This window comes from Hipposideros armiger, unplaced genomic scaffold (genome assembly GCF_001890085.2).
Source record: "Hipposideros armiger isolate ML-2016 unplaced genomic scaffold, ASM189008v1 scaffold_298, whole genome shotgun sequence".
Lineage (NCBI taxonomy): Eukaryota > Metazoa > Chordata > Mammalia > Chiroptera > Hipposideridae > Hipposideros > Hipposideros armiger.
The window spans coordinates 1701904-1721086 of record NW_017731648.1 but is presented as its reverse complement, the minus strand read 5'-3'; the positions used below and the strand labels follow the sequence as shown (position 1 = coordinate 1721086).

At 38.0% G+C, this 19183-nt stretch overlaps 3 protein-coding genes across 3 annotated transcripts in view; 2 read left to right on the top strand and 1 right to left on the bottom strand.

Annotated features, from left to right (window-relative positions):
• Positions 1–14765, top strand: part of LOC109391619 (zinc finger protein 709-like) — a 27285-nt gene extending 12520 nt beyond the window's left edge. The window contains exons 2-4 of the mRNA XM_019659315.1: positions 9878–10004; positions 10385–10439; positions 11286–14765. Of these exons, the coding sequence (XP_019514860.1) occupies positions 9878–10004; positions 10385–10439; positions 11286–12846 (1743 nt within the window). The 3' untranslated portion in view covers positions 12847–14765. The remainder of the gene's footprint in view (positions 1–9877; positions 10005–10384; positions 10440–11285) is intronic.
• Positions 1–19183, top strand: part of LOC109391618 (zinc finger protein 791-like) — a 184445-nt gene that overhangs the window by 110742 nt on the left and 54520 nt on the right. The window lies entirely within an intron of this gene.
• On the bottom strand, positions 1997–2738 carry LOC109391623 (peroxiredoxin-1). The gene has a single exon (XM_019659321.1). It carries the CDS (start codon positions 2687–2689, stop codon positions 2090–2092), a length of 600 nt encoding a protein of 199 aa, XP_019514866.1. The 5' UTR covers positions 2690–2738; the 3' UTR covers positions 1997–2089.

Below are 19183 nucleotides of genomic sequence, written 5' to 3'. Positions count from 1 at the left end.
TTTTTTTTTACATTTTTTAAAGAACCTCCATAATGTGTTCCATAGTGGCTGCACCAGTTTGCAGTCCCACCAACAGTGCATGAGGGTTCCCTTTTCTCCACAGCCTCTCCAACGTTTGTTGCTTGGTGATTTATTGATAGTGGTCATTCTGACAGGTGTGAGGTGATATCTCATTGTAGTTTTAATTTGAATTTCCCTGATGATTAGTGATGTTGAGCATCTTTTCATATATCTATTGACCATCTGTATGTCCTCCTTGGAGAAATGTCTATTCAGGTCCTCTGCCCATTTTTAAACTGGATTGTTTGGGGGGTTTTTTGGTGTTAAGTTGTATGAGTTCCTTATATATTCTGGATATTTATCCATATTGGATATATATATCATTTGCAAATATCTTTTCCCATTCAGCAGGTTGTCTTTTCAATTTGTTGATTGTTTCCTTCGTTCTGCAAAAACTTTTTAGTTTGATGTAGTTCCTTGTTTTTCTTTTGTTTCCCTTGCCTGAGGAGGCATATCCAAAAAGTTAGTTCTAAGAGCGATGTCAAAAAGTTTACTGCCTATGTTTTTTATTTCCAGGAGTTTTTGGTTTCAGGTCTTACCAGCTAAGTCTGTAATCCATTTTGAGTTTATTTTTGTATAGGTGTAAGAAAGCGGTCCAATTTAAGTTTTTTGCATATATCTGTCCAGTTTTTGCCAACAATGCCTATTAAAAAGACTGTCTTTACCCCATTGTATATTCTTGCCTCCTTTGTTGTAGATTAATTGACCATATAAGCGAGGATTTATTTTGGGGTTCTCTATTCTATTTCATTGATCTATATGTCTGTTTTTATGACAGTACCATACTGTTTTGGTCATTGTAGCTTTGTAGTACAGTATGATATCAGGGAGCATGATACCTCCTACTTTGTTTTTTTCTCAAGATTTTGTTGGCTATTTGGGGTCTTTTGTGGTTCCATATAAATTTTAGTATTAGTTCTAATTCTGAGAAGAATGCCATTAGAATTTTAATAGGGATTGCATTGAATCTGTATATTGCTTTAGGTAGTAAGGACATTTTAACTATATTAATCCTTCCAATCCATGAGCAAGATATATCCTTCCATTTATTTGTATTTTCTTCAGTTTCTTTCTTTAATATCTTATAGTTTTCAGAGTACAGGTCTTTCACCTCTTTGGTTAAATGTATTCATAGATATTTTATGCTTTTTGATGCAATTATAAATGGGATTGCTTTCTTAATTTCTCCTTCTGATCATTCATTATTGGTGTATAGAAACAACTGATTTCTGTATTTTGATTCTGTATTCTTCAATTTTACTGAAGTCATTTATTAGTTCTAATAATTTTTTGGTGGAGCCTTTAGGGTTTTCTATATATAGTATCATGTCACCTGCAAACAATGAGAGTTTTACTTCTTCCTTTGCATTTTAGATGTCTTTTTTTTCTCCTTATCTGATCACTGTGGCTAGGACTCACAGTACTATGTTGAATAGAAATGGTAATAGTTGGCATCCTTGTTTTGTGCCTGATCTTACTGGAAAAGCTTTCAGCTTTTCACCACTGAGTGTGATATTAGCTGTGTGTTTGTCATATATAGCCTTTATTATATTGAGATATATTTCTCCTATAGCCACTTTGTTGAGAGTTTTTATCATAAAAGAATGTTGAATTTTGTCAAATGCTTTTTCTGCATCTTTTGAAATAATCATGCAGTGTTTTCCTTTATTTTGTTTATATGTGATGTACCACATTGATTGATTTATGGATGTTGAACCATCCTTGCATCCCCCTTGGTCATGGTGTATAATCCTTTTCATGTATTGTTTTTTTGTTTGTTTGTTTGTTTTTTGAAGAAACAAGGTCTCAGTTCCAGTTTAATAGAAACTACAAAAGATCAAAAGTGATGCCCCACTACTGTACACATCAGTCGGTCTACCTCATAGCAAAGTTCAGGCCATTTCCTCCAGAAGAATAAAGGCCTGTCCTATCCCACACCACATCTGAGTTAAATCTAAGGACTTGTGTTTTAAGTATGACAATAGTACAAAAGAGGTTTTGTTCTCAGGGCTATCTGCTAGCCCAGCACTCATTTCTGCTTAGAGAAATATTCTTTGCTCTTCTGGCCATCAGGCTTGATGGTATCACTGCCAGGCTTCCAACCAGCTGGGCACACTTCCCCATGTTTGTCAGTGAACTGGAAGGCCTGAAGTAGTCTCAGAGTCTCATCCACAGAGCGGCCAACAGGAAGGTCATTTACAGTGATCTGCCGAAGGATACCTTTATCATCAATAATAAAGAGACCCCTGAATGAGATGCCTTCATCCGCCTTTAAGACCCCATAGTCCTGAGCAATGGTGCGCTTGGGGTCTGACACCAAGGGAATGTTCATTGGTCCCAGTCCTCCTTGTTTCTTGGGTGTGTTGATCCATGCCAGGTGACAGAAGTGAGAATCCACAGAAGCACCAATCACTTGGCAGTTGAATTTCTTAAATTCTTCTGCCCTATCACTGAAAGCAATGATCTCCGTGGGGCACACAAAGGTAAAGTCAAGAGGGTAAAAGAAGAACACAACATATTTTCCTTTGTAGTCAGATAGACTGATATCTTTGAACTGACCATCTGGCATAACAGCTGTAGCTTTGAAGTTGGGGGCAGGGTGCCCAATTTTAGCATTTCCTGAAGACATCTTGCTATCAGCAGCTCCAAGGCACCAAAACCAGTCAGGAGGAAGACGCCCCTTTTCATGTATTGTTGAATCTGGTTTGCTAATATTTTGTTGAGAATTTTTACATCTATGTTCATCAAGAATATTGGCCTGTAATTTTTTTTTTTTTGTAATGTCTTTGGTTTTTGTATCAGGGTAATGCTGGCCTTGTAGAATGAATTTGGAAATGTTCCTTTCTCTTCAGTTTTGTTTTGTTTTTGAAATAGTAAATAGGAAGATGAGTATTAATTCTTCTTTGAATGTTTGGTAGAATTCACCTGTGAAGTCATCTGGTCCTGGACTTTTATTTGTTAGGAGTTCTTCAAATTACTGCTTCAATTTCATTGCTAGTAATTGGTCTGTTTAGATTTGTATTTCTTCCTGGTTCAGTCATGGAAGGTTACTTACTTCTAGAGATTTATCCATTTCTTCTAGATTGTCAAATTTGTCGGCACATAATTGTTTGTAGTATTCCATAATGATCTTTGTATTTCTGTGGGTCAGTTATGACTTATGATTTTATTTATTTGGGCTCTCTCTGTTTTTTTCTTGATGAGTTTGGCTAAAGGTTTGTCAATTTTATTTATCTTTTTAAAGAACCAACCTTTAGTTTTATTGATCTTTTCCATTGTTTTTCAAATTTCTATTTCATTTATTTCTGCTCTGATCCAACTATTTCCTTCCTTCTGTTTACTTTGGGTTTTGTTTGTTCTTTTCCTAGTTCCTCTGGGTGCAGAGTTGGATTATTTCTTTGGGAGTTTTACTGTTTCTTGAGGTAGGCCTGTATAGCTATACAGTTCCCTCTTAGACAATTTTTGCTTCATCCCATAAATTTTGAAATATTGTGTTTTCATTTTCATTTGTTTCCAGATTGTTTTTGATATCATGTTTTATTTCCTTTTTGGTCCACTGGTTGTTTGGTAGCATGTTGTTCAGTATCCACATATTTGTGTTTTTCTCAGTTTTTTTCCTGTGGTTGATTCCTAATAGTTTCATGCCGTTGTGGTCAGAAAAGATGCTTGATATGATTTCAATCTTCTTGAATTTATTGAGGCTTGTTCTGTGACCTAATATGTGACTTATCCTGGAGACTGTTCCATGTACACTTGGGAAGAAAATGTGTATTCTGCAGTTTTTGGATGAAATATTCTAAAAATGTCTATGAGGTTGATCTGGTCTAATGTGACATTTAAGGTCATTATTTCCTTATTAATTTTCTCTCTGGATGACCTATCCATTGGTGTGAATGGGGTAATAAAATCACCTACTATTATTACATTACTGTGGATTTATGTCTCCCTTTATGTCCATTAATAATTGCTTTATGTATATAGGTGCTCCTATGTTGGCTTTGTGGATATGTTTTACAATTGATATATCCTCTTCTTGGATTAACCCCTTTATAATTGTGTAATTTCCTTTTATATTTTTTTATTTTAAAGTCTATTTTGTCTGATATGAGTATTGCTGCTCCAGCTTTCTTTTCGTTATTATTTGCATGGAATACCTCTTTCCATCCCTTCATTTTAAGTCTGTATATGTCTTTTTTTTAAGATTTTATTGGGGAATTGGGGGGAGGGGAACAGCGTTGGGGAATCGGGGAAGGGGAACAGACAGGTAGACAAATTGCTGTTTTTGTTCTTCAGTCTAGTTGTGGAGGACATCGCTTCACTCGCCCATGTTGGTATGATCATTGGTGCTCTTCCCGGGTGAGGCAATCGATTGCCAGTCATTGGTCGGCCGCTCACAGTGGCTCCCAGCAGCTCACGCTGGCTGGCTGCCAGCCACTCACGTAGCTCACAGCAGCCCACTGCAGCCCCGCTGCAGCCTACGCCATCGCCATCGACTCACAGCAGCCCAACTCCAGGTCAAGCTGTTGTTCATCATCTTAGCTGTAGAGGGCGAGCGTCACTGGTCCTCAATATGGGATCTGAACCGCGGCCCTGCTGCTCAGAGTTGGCGTCCCAAGTGAAGCTCTTAACCAGCTGAGCCACTGGGCTGGCCCTGTATGTGTCTTTTGATTTGAAGTAAGTTTCTTGTAAGCTACATGTAGATTGGTCATGTTTTTTTAATCCAGTCAACCACCCTTTGTCTTTCTATTGGAGCACTTAAGCCATTTACACTTAAAGTAATTATTGATAAGTATGTACTTTTTGCCATTTTATTAAATTTTGGAGGGTTGTTTTTATAGTTCTTGGTTCCTTCTCTTGATATCTTTCCTTGTGGTTTGCTGGTTTTCCTTGGGTTCCTTTTTGTATATCTTTTGTAGGTTTTTGGTTTGTGGTTACCATGAAGTTTATGTATATCATTCTATATCTATAGCAGTTTATTTCAAGCTTATAGGCATTTAAGTTTCAATATATTCTATAAGGATTACATTTTTACTTCTCCATGCTTTATGTTATTAATGTCATGTTTTAGATATTTTTATGTTATATGTTTCCTAACTGCTATTGTACTTTGAGTTGCATTTAATACTTTTTCCCTCAGATCTTTGTAGTAGCTTTTTAAATGTAATGCTTTATTGTATTTATTAAATATTTGGCTTTATCTGTGAAATTTTTCCTTTTCTCATATTTTCTTATTTCTGGTTATGGTCTTTCCTTTTCTGCTTATAGAAGACCCTTTAATACTTCTTGTAAAGCTGGTTTAATGGTGATGAGCTCCTTTCATTTTTGCTTGTCTAGGAAACACTGTCCTTCAATTTTGAATGATAACGCTGCTGAGTAAGTTCTACATTGTAGCTTCCTTTCTTTCAGCACTTTAAAGATGTCTTGCTGCCACTCCCTTCTGGCCTGTAAAGTTGCTGCTGAGAAATCAGCTTACAGCATTATGGGATTTCCTTTGTATGTAACTTGTTTTCCTCTTGCTTCTTTTGAGATTGTCTCTTCATCTTTACCTTTTGCCATTTTAATTACAGTGTGTCTTGGTGTGGGTCTCTTTGGGTTCATCTTGTTTGGAACTCTTTGTGCTTCCTGCACCTGGATGTCTGTTTCTTTTCCCAGGTTAGGAAAGTTTTCAGCCATTAAAGTTTCTGTTCCTTTTTCTTTTCCTTCTGGGATCCCTATAATGCAAATGTTTGAGTGTCTGATGTTATCCCAGAGGTCCCTTAAACTACCCTCATTTTTTTTAATTCTTTTTTCTTTCTGCTCTTCTGATTGGCTGACTTTCACCAGTGTGTCTTCTAAGTTGCTTATCTATTCTTCTGTATTAGCTAATCTTCTGTTGATCCCTTATAATGTGTTTTTCATTTCAGTTATTGTGTTCTTCAGGGCTGCTTAGTTATTATACTTTGTAACTCTTTGTTGAAGTTCTAAGTTCGTCTATTCCACTCTTAAGTTTAGTGAGCATCCTTATGACCATTTCTTTGAATTCTTCATCAAGCAAATTATCTCCATTTCCATAGGGGTTTTTCTGGGGGATTTTTCTTGTTCCTTCATTTAAAAGATATTTTTCTGTCCTTTCATTTTGTTTGACTTTCTATGTTTGTTTATAAATATAAAATAGCTATCTCTTCCAGCCTTGAAAAACTGGCTCCTTTAAACCTCGTAAGAGAAACAAATGTCCAAAAATGGACAGTCCTCTAAAGACAAAGTGGCAGCCTACTAACATACATCAAGGGTTTTTAAGCTGTAGTATTCCAGACAGTACACTATTACCAGAGAGATAAACAAGCAGACCAAAAGAAAGGAAAGTGTCTTCCATGGGGCAGGATTTAATATATAAAGTTGGTCAAGGACAAAGCAGATATTACAGAGCAGGGGCAAATATCAGGAATACTTTAATATGAGAGACAAGGACAAACTGTTATCTAATTAGAAAAATGCATTGTATTCCCCTTTATTCCATGGACAATAGTCAATTCATTGTAGATTTAAATGTGAAAAATGAAACTAGGATACTTTTAGAAGTCATATATTGACACAAGAATAGGGAGAATTTTGTCATATAAGAAAAAGAGTGGGGGCCAGCCGAGTGGCTCAGTTGGTTAAGAGCGTAAGCTCTGAGCAAGAGGGTTGCTGGTTCAATTCCCACATGGGCCAGTGAGATGCACCCAAGCTGAGCTGCTGCTGAGCTGGTGAGGGTGCGTGCTCTTAGCATCAAGATTGCCAGTTCAACACCTGCATGGGATGGTGGGCTGTGTCCCACCCTCCTCCCCCTCCCCTGCAACTAAATTGAAAGTGGCGACTAGACTTAGAGCTGAGCTTGTGTCCTGCACAACTAAGATTAAGGACAACAACTTGACTTGGAGCTGATGGGTCCTGGAAAAACACAATGTTCCCCTCGCCCAATTCCCCAACACTGTTCCCCTCCCCAATTCTCCAATAAAAATATTTTAAAAAGAAGAAAAAAGAGTGAGCCATAAAGCCAGAGACTAACAAATTCAAATATATTATTAAAGTTAAGGAAATTAAAAGACAAACAACAAAGTGGGAAAAAAGTGTTAGTATACATGCAATATAAAAGGTTTAGTTTGCAGTGTAACTGATGGGATTTCCCCAAAGCCTAACTGACCTGTCAGGATGGAAATAGTCAACTTAAATCTCTTCTAGCCTTTTCTGGTCTTTGTCCCCAGTTCCTTACAAAAACCTCTTCAAGCCCTTGGAGTTACTTGACTGATAATAGTGATAACATGTCTTTTTGTTGACTCCTGAAGAGTCTGTTTGGGGGATTAATGGACCTTTATAAAGATATTATTTGGGAGAGGTAACCACTGAATTTTTTCTAAGAACATGTACCATCCGTTCATTTTATTTGATATTACCCAAGAAAAATATTTAATATTTTCTTTGAGGATCATTAAGTATTCTTTATTAGTGTTGTTTAGTACTGAGTTAAATTTGGTCCGGAGGAAATCAAGAGCAAGCTTCCAAATGTTGTCTCTTAATGTGACCACACAGGATGGGCTCAGTTCTTCAGGAAGTTGTGAGTACATGTGTGAATTATTATCTACCAGCAAAGCTCAGTAGAGACTCAGTACCCATAGTGTTTTCTGGGGGCTAATCATGTCAGCACCATCTGACAAATGTGTAAATTACAGAAAACAGGAGTTTACCTTATACCATATTGTTCCCATAAATGCTTTAGGCACACCAAGGCACTGTTATGTATAAGGGTAGTAGGATCACTCTTGAAATTCCGGTTCCCATGTACCAACAAAGAACAAACTTTGTTACCCAGAGTTTGTGAAGATATGTAATCTTGGGCCTGCTAATGTTCACTCTTTTCTTCACACTAGGTAGTAGGGCTTTTTTATGAGCAAGCAATACAGATCTGCTGTAGAAAGAGTAATTAGGGCTGAGCCAGGCAGCACATCTTACTCCCTGAACCCACAACGAGAGGTGTTCCTGTTTTGCTGTTGCTCTACCAAATAGGTCAATTCTACCATCAGAATTGCTGGGTGAAAGTCTTTTCTCTGTTCCCTACACATGCATATCAATGGGTTATTTATGTCTTTCAGGGACCAGCATTTAGGGGAATTATGCCACTTGGGATTTCTAGCCTCAGAATGGGTGGTCATGCTGCTGTGCCCACATGGAAACTTGGAAATGAGAGAAGTTGAGAGGAGAGCCTCTACAGTGGCTGGTTGGGTATCACTTGCTGCTGAAATTAGAGAAAGGGGATTTTATGGTTTTTTTTGTTTTTGGGGTTTTTTGTTGTTGTTTTGAGGAAAGCACTGTTGAACTCTTTATGTATTTTGTAATCATATACAAATTAATCATCAAACCATCAGGGATTTAAGTGAACTCCCTTGCAAATTCCATGTCTTAACTTGTTCCTCAAGGTTATTAGGCTCAGGTTACAGTGTTATGATTCTGTTGGGAAGACCTCCTCTCCTCTGTGATTTTATCATCTCAGTGTGTGTGCCTATCTGTTCTGAAAATTGGTGGGAAGCAACCCTGAGGCTCATGAGTACAGGGATTTGGGGGATGTCTAAGTTGTCCTGCCTTCTTCCTCATATTTGAGCTGTATCTTCCAAATAATTTCCTGGCCCCATGAAATAAGACAGAGCAAAGAAGGTAAAACTGATTCTGTGATACATATTTTACAAACCAATTATAATTCATAGTGCTCCACAAGAATATTTTCATTCAGTCAACTGGATCTGACTACCTCTAATATCCTGGAATACTTCAGGACCCTATGGCCACCTGGATCTTGTTACAAGTTGGATTCCACAGGCCTCCTGGCCTCTCATGTTTGGTGAGAATAGAAGAAAAAGCTTCCAGCTCTTCACTGTGTTTTATTCATTAAAACCTCATGCAGGTATGATACTGTGCTTCATGGAGTGATGAGTGATATAGTGGTATTAAAGAAGGAGATGAAAGAGGTTTTTTTTCGTTTGTTTTTCGTTGTTGTTTTACAATAAATTGATGTGCTTCAAATGGAAATATTTGTTTCCTTTTATAGCATTTCTCTCATTTCTCCAAGGTGCTCTGTATTCTGATGTTAGACAACAATGAATATTGATGTGATCACAATAGAAAGTGTAGCAGTACATTCCTTGTGCCCATGATGCTGTTAAATTTATGAGGAAGTGAGAGTGGCCAATAAGTTCTAGTTCTGGGGGCCGACCAAGTAGCTTATTGGTTAAGTGGCTCATTGGGAGCCCGAGCTCTGAGCAGCAGGGCCGCTGATTCAAATCACACATGGGCCAGTGACACTGCGCCCTCTACAGCTAAGATAGTGAACAACAGCTCAACCTGGAGCTGGGCTGCTGTGAGTTGCCGGCAATGGCATAGGCTGCAGTGGGGCTGCAGTGGGCTGCCATAAGCTACCGTGAGTGGCCGGCAGCCAGCGTGAGCTGCCAAGAGCCGCCGTGAGCAGCCATCCAATGGCCAGCGACCAATCTGCCTCAGCCAGGAAGAGTGCAATGATCACAATACCAACATGGGCCAGTGAAGTGACATCCTCCACAACTAGACTGAAGAACAAAAAGGACAGCAACTTGTCTGTTCCCCTTCTGCCAATTCCCCAATGCTGTTCCCTCCCCCAATTCCCAAATAAAATCTTAAAAAATAAAAATAAATAAGTTATAGCTCTGACAACAAAGTCATAGAATAAATGTTGGGAGACCACAGTCATATGTGAATTTCTCATGAATTGAGTATAGATTTCTAGAGCTGTTCATCTCACCCATTCACCTGTACACATATTTGGGTGTTTCAGGACTCAGTGGCTTTTGAGGATGTGAGTGTGAAGTTTACCCTGGAGGAGTGGGCTTTACTGGATCCTTCACAGAAGAAGCTCTACAGAGAAGTGATGCGGGAAACCTTCAGGAACCTGGCTTCCATAGGTAGGGATGAAAACATTCTTATTTTCTTAGTACTTAGAAAAACCAGTGTTGCAACTAAGTATAATGCCAGGTGGGTGCTAATCAAGGGGCTCACTGTATAAATTATATAAATGTCTAACCACTATGCTGTACACTTGAAATTAATATAAAATAATATTGAATGTCAACTGTAACTGAAAAAAAGTAATTAAAAAAAACCTATACACATACCAAAACCAGTGTTGCTTGCTCATCAGTGGAATTCCAGAGAATGAAATGTGGAGAGGGAATACATTGGTAAATAAACCAGGCTTGGTCACAGCTCCTCATAGACTTATTATGTAACAATTTTTCTGTAAGGTTTTATAGTTTATAGTGATTTTTCCTGGTCTGCATTTTAGGAGAAATATGCAAAGACATTGAAGATCACTATGAAAAGCATGGGACAGACTTAAGGTGAGTCGCATGAGAAAGCAATATCCCACAAGAGAATCTTAGTATGTCATAAAATTTTAAAAACAGCATATAAAACAAATCAGCCAAGTTTTTTTGTTTTCTTTTTTAAAGATTTTTATTGAGGAATTGGGGGGATGGGAACAGCGCTGGGGAATTGGGGAAGGAGAACAGACAAGTTGCTGTCATTTTGGTCTTCAGTCTAGTTGTGGAGGATGTTGCTTCACTGGCCCAAGTTGGCACCATCATTGCGCTCTTCCCCGGGCGAGGCAGATCAGTCGCCAGCTTCTGGACGGCCGCTCACGCTGGCTGCTGGCTACATACGGTAGCCCATGGCAACCCACTGCCACAGGGGCTGCAGTCTACGCCATCGCCGGCACCTCACAGTGGCCCAGCTCCAGGTTGAGCTGTCATTCAGCATCTTAGCTGTAGAGGGGGCAGTGTCACTGGCCCTCATATGTGGGACCCGAACCGGGGCCCTCTGGCATCACAAGCCAGTTCTAACCATCGCGCCACTCAGCCCGCCCACATCAGCCAAGTTTCAAATTGATCTATCCTTAAAATATTTTCAACAAATTTTTTTCTTCAAATGTGATTTACATGTTTAGTTTCAAAAATGGTACATTTGGAAACAGTATTTTGAAACTCCATTTATGAATATACTGTTTTGATAATAGCTATGGGTGAGCCCTCTTGCTGAGCACTTAGCATATTTACTTTCAAACTTTCAAATCAGAAAGCACTGAAAGTGTACACTTTCTTGATTATGATAAAAAGTGACATTGTAATAACTTAATATAAAATCATTAGTAAATAAGATACTAAAAATATGTTTTTCACTTTTTAAAGCCGTCATATAGTAGAGAGACTGGGTAAAAGTAAAGAAGGTAATCAGTATGGAGAAACCTTTGGCCAGATTCCAAATCATAATCAGAAAAAGAAAACTACTGGAATGAAACTATGTGAATGCAGTGTGTGTGGACAAGTCTTCATGAATCAGTCATTGTATAGTAGCCACATGAGATCTCACACTACACCCAAACCATATGAGTATCAGGAATACGAAGAAAAGCCATATAAATGTAAGGAATGTGGGAAAGCCTTCAAGTATCGCCAATCCATTCGAAGGCATGAAAGGATTCACACTGGAGTGAAACCCTATATATGTAAGCACTGTGGTAAAGCTTTCAGTTGTCTCAGTTACTGTCGAATTCATGAAATATCTCACACAGGAGAGAAACCGTATGAATGTAAGCAATGTGGTAAAGCTTTCAGTTGTCCCAATTACTTTCGAAAACATGAAAGAACTCATACTGGAGAGAAACCTTATGAATGTAAGCAATGTGGTAAAGCCTTTAGCTGTCCCACATCCTTTCGAAGTCATGAAAGGATACACAGTGGAGAAAAGCCCTATAAATGTAAAAAATGTGGCAAAGCTTTCAGTTGTCCAAGTTACTTTCGAAAACATAAAAGAATTCATACTGGAGAGAAACCCTATGAATGTAAGCAGTGTGGTAAAGCCTTCAGTTGTCCCAGATCCTTTCGAAGTCATGAAAGGAGACACAGTGGAGAAAAGCCCTATGAATGTAAAAAATGTGGTAAAGCCTTCAGTTGTCCAAATTATTTTCGAAAACATGAAAGAAGTCATACTGGAGAGAAACTCTATGAATGTAAGGAATGTGGGAAAGCCTTCAGTTGTCCAAGTTACTTTCGAAAACATGAAAGAAATCATACTGGAGAGAAACCCTATGAATGTAAGGAATGTGGGAAAGCCTTGAGTTCTCTCACCAACTTTCGAAGACACATGATGAAGCACACTGGAGATGGGCCTTATAAGTGTAAGGACTGTGGTAAAGTCTTCGATTGTGCCAACTACTTTCGATATCATGAAAGCACACATAGTGGAGAAAAGCCATATGAATGTAAGGAATGTGGTAAGTCCTTTAGTACTCCCAGGTCCCTTCAAAATCATGAAAAAACTCATACTAGAAAAAAACCTCATAAATGTAAGGAATGTGGTAAAGCCTTCAGTTTTCCCTGTTCCCTTCAAAAACATGAAAGAAGTCATACTGGGGAGAAACCCTATGAATGTAAGCAGTGTGGTAAAGCCTTCACTTATCTCAGTTCCATTCAAAAACATGAAAGAGCTCATAGTGGAGAGAAACCCTATGAATGTAAGGAATGTGGGAAAGCCTTCATTTCTCTCTCTAATGTTCAAAGGCATATGATAAAGCACACTGGAGACGGACCTTGTAAATGTAAGGAATGTGGAAAAGCCTTCGATTGTCCTAGTTCATTACGAACACATGAAAGAACTCACACTGGAGAGAAACCCTATCAATGTAAAAATTGTAGCAAAGCCTTCAGTCGTCCCAGTTCTTTACGAAATCATGAAAGAACTCATACCTAAGAGAAAGTCTATGAATATAAGGAATGTGGAAGAGTCTTTCATGGACATGTAAGAATGCACACTAGATACTGTATAGATACATATAGAATCTGGAAAAGCCTTCATCTGTCTCATTTCCTTGGGAAGCCATTAAACAAACAAAAACACAGTGGAGAAAATTCTATTGAATGTAAACAATATAGGAAAACCTTCACTTGCCTCAAATCCCTACAAAATCATGTGAGAATGTATACTGGATAGAAACTGTATAACCGAAAAATAAGACAAAATTTTTTATTTTAACAAATATTTTCAAAGTAATGTTAAAACTGCATCAGAATTAAATGATATTGTAATAATATGGGTAGCCTGGTGAAAATTAATTCATGTAGGATACTCTAGTAATTTCACGATATGGAAGAAATGTTATAAACATTATACATATATGATCTTTATTACTGACTTATTCTTTAATTCTCTGAATGGAGTTCTACTTACTTTTGCAAGTAAATATTGCAGTGAGATAATTCTGTAGTTACTGTTTAAGCAAGAGTTACTAATTTTAATAGGTAATTTCTTTCTTTATTCAGTAAAATTTTTATGCTTCTCTTTTGAAGTCTGTTAGATCCATGGGTGAATTGAAGTGTATTTCTAACATGCAAATAGAATTATTTTTTACATAATTCTTTAATTGATCTATTAGGATAGGACCATTGAAAAATGTCACTTTGGTATTTGTTGGTTTTTTTCCTACTGGTCTCCTATGACAAGAACTTTTACCCATTACATATATATATTATATATTTCTGTTAAGAAAGAAAGGTGAAATATATGTGTATATACAGAAAACTACCTTTTCATTGGCCTGAAGAGCCTTATTTTGTTTTCCTTGCCAATAAATATTTGGCATAAATTTGTAAATATGCAAAGTTCATCACATAGTCTCCTGTGAATTATTATTTTAATGTATTGTCCCTTGCTCTTTATCATTCCTTCTGGTTGGGATTTGGGCTATGGAGTTTGCATTAAGAAGAGAGAACTGTGATAGGACAATAAAATCTAGAGTTAGAGATGACCTTTCTTGACTGTTAAATCAACGTGAGTAATGTATGAACCATGTTTTCTACAAGCTATTGCCTTTATGTTTCCATGTTAGAATTCACCAAATCCTATGTTACATGAAACTTGGAATGCAGAAGTGAAATAGGATTAGGCAGGTTTTGGAGCCACCTGTATAAATAAAACAGACAGATGTATAGGGCCTTTGCGAACACTTGCTTCCAGACCATCTTCCTCATTCTTTGCCCTGCCAATCAAGAATATCCTCAAAACCACCAGTGTCTGCTTGACTTCCATTTGATTTCAGCTCTAGGCTTCTACAGTTGTCTCCAAAGTTCAACATGAAAGATCCAGTGCAGTTGGGATTCTCCTGCAAGCCTTCATGTGTCCACCAGACTGTCATCATTGAGAATGTTCTCTGAAGCACTAACTCCACTGTTGTCTAGATTGTATTTATATAAGGTCTAATTTGTACAGTAAACACCTTGTTCTGTTAATACGCCGAGTGACCATGTGTTTCTGATTCCACTATGACAGTTGCAATGGTGCCGTCCAAACGAACCATGTTGGAGTTTGTTTCTCTGCTGCACTAAGCAGTGACTGCTTTGACCCAGTCTGTCCATGTGAGAATTGGCACTTTCCTCATATCAGGCAGATTCTGGATATTTCCTTTTACTCATAGTTGAGCTTAATCCCTCGAAATACTTTGATTCATCTTTGATTGTACATGATTGAGTTTGTGCATTTCTTCTCTAATGAGTGCTTCTGTAGTTTTTTCTTAGAAACATTTTATTAACTGTTTAACAGACGCTTGTATACTAAGAAATACTGTGTTTTTCATTTCCTAAGAGTAGACATTAAAGTATTCCATTGTAATTGTGGATTTTTTTATCATTGTGTAAGTTTCTCCATTTAATCTTTATATATTCTGAATCAATATTATCATGTGCATATAATTCAAGTATTTTTTTCCTCAGGCAATATTTTTATATTTACAATTTTTGTCATGAGGCTGCTTTCCTATTCCTAAACCAAAACCGAATATTTTCTTCAATCCCCTCCTGCCAAAGACCCTAGATTACATCTGTGGTCAGAAGCATTTACGAATTTTAGTACAGTGGTCCCTTCCTATCTGCAGGGAAGATGTTCCAAGACCCCCAGTGGATACCTGAAACCGTGGATAGTGCCAAATTTTATATTTTTTTCTGTACATATATAATTTGGTAAGTTTATTTATAAACTAGGCATACTAAGACATTAACAACCATAGCAAATAAAATAGAACAATTATAGCAATATACTGTAATAAAAATTATGTAAATGTAGTCTATCTCACAATGTCTTATTGTACTGTCATCACTCTTCTTGTGATGATATGAGATGATAAAATGCCTACATGATGCCATGAAGTGAGGTGAATTATATAGGCATTGTGACGTTGCATTAGGCTGCTATTGACCTGACATGTCAGAAGAGGATCATCTGCATCGAGTGATTCTGGATCATCAAGACATAACAACTCAGTGGTTGGATATCAGGAGCAGAAGACGTTGATGGCTGGGGATCCTCAATAGTTGAAGGTTTTTTTGCCAGTATCCTTTGGAAGAACATCTTATTCAGAAGTTGGTGTCTCTTTCTTTTTAACTCATCAAAGTGTTGTGCAGAGGTTGTAATCCTTTGGTGAAGATACAGGTGATTTTAATGATGTGTTTTATCCATTGAACATATTCCATAATTTTGTTGTTTAATGTCTAATGTTTAATTTGAAACACTTTGGCAAATTTCAATAATGTCCACATTGCTGGTTCTACTTCAGGTTTTCTTCCTCTTCTCTTCCTCTTTCTCTGTAGATGACTCAACAAGTTCTTCCATTCCTCATTTGTTGACACTTCTCAAGGGCCTTCAATATGATCTTGCACTTGTTCGTCGAGCATGTTAACAAGTACTCCACTAACTTGTCTTGCTGCATGAATGGTTTTCCTGTCTTCTCCATCAATTCCCCAGGAAGCCTTTAAATAGTTCACGACTTCATAAACTCTTCCAAAAGGCATTTACATTTTATGGTTTTAATTCATCCATTGCAGCATTTATGAATGTTACTGCATCAGCAGCAGTGAATGATTTCAGGCCATTCATCATTATGTCCAGATTTGGGTCTCCATGAATTGATGATCAAATGCAATCAAATACCAGGTGGGTGTATATGGCCTTGACAAACCAAATAATGCCCTGATCAAAGGGCTGAAGCAATGAAGTTGTGGTAAAAATACAACTTCAACACTTTCATTTTCATAGCAAACAGATTCAGGATTGCCAGATGCATTTTCTATTCTTAATAGGACTTTAAATTTCTTTCTTTCTTTAAGATTTTATTGGGGATTTGAGAAGGGAACAGTGTTGGGGAATTGGGGAAGGGGAATATTGTGTTTTTCCAGGACCCATCAGCTCCAAGACAAGTTGTTGTACTTCAACCTTAGTTGTGGAGGGCACAAGCTCAGCTCCTAATCCAGTCACCTCTTTCAATCTAGTTGCAGGGGTGGGGGTGGGGCACATAGCCCACCATCCCATGCGGGAGTCAAACCGGCAACCTTGTTAGGAGCACGCGCCCTCACCAGCTGAGTCATCCAGCCACCTGTTGGCAGCTCAGCAGCAGTTCAGTTCTGGCACAGCTCACTGGTCTATGTAAGAATCAAACCCCAGCAACCCTGTTGCTCAGAGCTCACACTCTAACCAACTGAGTCACCCAGCTGGCCCAGGACTTTAAATTTCAACCCTTCCTCTTTCAGGTGTTTTTATTTACCATTAAAATTTTTTTCTTCAGGGCCAGCTGAGTGGCTCAGTTGGTTAAGAGCTCACTCAAGAGTTTGAGCTCTGAGCAACAGCGGGTTCGATTCCCGGCCTGAGCTGAGCAGCCGCTGAGCTACCAACAGGTGGCCGGATGGCTCAGCTAAAAAAAATTTTTAAAATTTCAATCTTCCAAGTATTTTTTCACTTCTGGGGTGAAGCGTTGGTGGAACCATTCCATAAACAAGATAGCTGTCACCCTTGCTTTCTTCTTATATTACCAGAACACAGGCAGACAATTTTTAATTTGGGGAGCATATGGGTTCTTTGCTTTTTATACTGTGGTTGGCTTTATCATCTACCCTGAAGCATTGCCACATCATACCAGAGTTAATCTGTCCTTCCATGTTTTATGTCCTGGTGCCTCCTCGGTGCTTTTATGAATGTAGGTTCTATTGGGTATCTTCTTCCAGAAGAACCTGGTTTATTGCAATTGATGACTTGCTTTGGATAGTATCCTTTCTCTTTAATCAGCTTCAATTTTACCAGAATTGTGGTAGCAGCTTCTTCATCAGCAGGTGCAGTCTCTTCAGTAATTTATGTATTTTTCAGTCCAAACCTATTCCCAAATCTGTGTAACCATCCTTTACTTGCAGTAAATGGCTTTGTGTCACTTGTTTCAGAGGCTCTCTTTAAATTTTTGTATAGACTTAATGCTTTCTGGCATAACCTGTTGTGGTCAGTTGGAACACATTTCCTGTTTGTGTCTTCCACCCACATTTTTAATGCCTTTTCTGTCTTAACTAAGCACTTGTCATGCACTGTGGCCATAACTTTTGCAGTGTGAGGTGCAATAGCAAAACCGGCACAATTTCTTTTTCCTTCTTCACAATTTCATAGATAAAAGATTTGACATACCATAGCTCTTAGCAACCTCAGCATGATTTTTTTATTTCCTTAATGCTGAGAACTTTCACCTTTTCACTTAAATGAAGCAAATTATGGCTTCTCTTTGGCATGTCTAAATTGCCAACATCACTACTCTTGTGCTTTAGGGCCATTATCAAGTAAAAGAAGTGTTATTTAAACACAAGCACTGGGATAGCACAACAGTCGATCTCATAACACAGCTAGTGAATACAGTGTTGATACAATGAACAAAGGGGATAGAGTGAGACTGCATCATGTGATTCAATGTCAGAATGATAAGCAATTTAAAACTTATGAATTGCTTATTTCTGGAATTTTTCATTTAATATTTTTTAATCATAGTTGACTCAAGGTACCTAAATCCATGGAAAGCAAGACCATGACTAAAGGGGAGAATGACTGTAATAAGAATGACAACAAACTATAAATGACTGTGAGGTATAACAGTAACAACACACTCAGGAGGATTTCTTGTTAGATTTTGGCTGGTGTTAGATGATTTATTTGCTATTCAAAGAAGGAAGACATTTTTCTTTATTGGATGCTGTGAGGAAATGAACTTAATTCTATCATGGGTAATCATAATAGTTCATATCTGGCAGACAGAAAGGATGGCATAATACTAAACCTAGTTTGTAAGAAGGACAAGTTCTATTAGTGAAAAGTAGGGAATTTGGGTTATTTTTATTTGGAAACCTGTTCTCTTTCATCACTTATCCAGACATGAATGCCTTTGCTTTTGTCTTGATCCATCATAATAACAAAGTAGCTTTGGTGATGAACAAGTGTGACATTTTCTGATCAACAGGCTATATCTAGGCTTAGCACAGTTGTGCTAGGCCAGCTCACAGTTGTCTGGAACAGATTTTGCCTTATTTTTTATTAAAATACTGAAATATTTCCTACAGCATATTGGGCACTTCTCCATAAAGTACCTCACTTAAAATATAAATATATATTTCTATTCATGTACTCCTTAGCAAGGTATATAAATCTTGTTATTGCCGAGACCGAAGGCCCCTCCAGGAGCTGTGAGGGAGAGGTTGGTGCAAGGTCGCACTCTCCTACTGGGCTTCAGCAAAGCTGGCTCAGCGCCGCAGCAAGCGGAGGTGGTTTCCCGGTACCCAGAGTTGGTTTCGATACACTGGATACAGAGCATCCTGAGTTGTGATACATTGGTTGCTATCACCCTGCAGCTGACACGGAACATTTTCTGCGCAAGGCCGCTTCTCCCGTTTCTCCTCCCACCGCATAAGCAAGGCTATATCAATAAACCACGGCTGCTAGACTGGGTCACTGTCCTCCCATCAGAGGAGACAGCTGTCCACCTAGCCCCCGCTTTCAAGTACTTCTTTGTCTGTCTTTCTTAATCTTCCGTCATCCCCCTTCTGGACGTAAGATCTTAAGTCCTCTCTATAATTGTTGATGGTTCTGTTTGTATGTCTATGTTTTATATGTTTTGTAATGTTTTTACCTCCGGATGGTATTATTAGTTTATAATAATTAATTGACAAAAAATAAAATAAATAAACTTCATTAATTAAAATAATAAATATATTTAACTAAGACTAATTTCTTAGTTTTA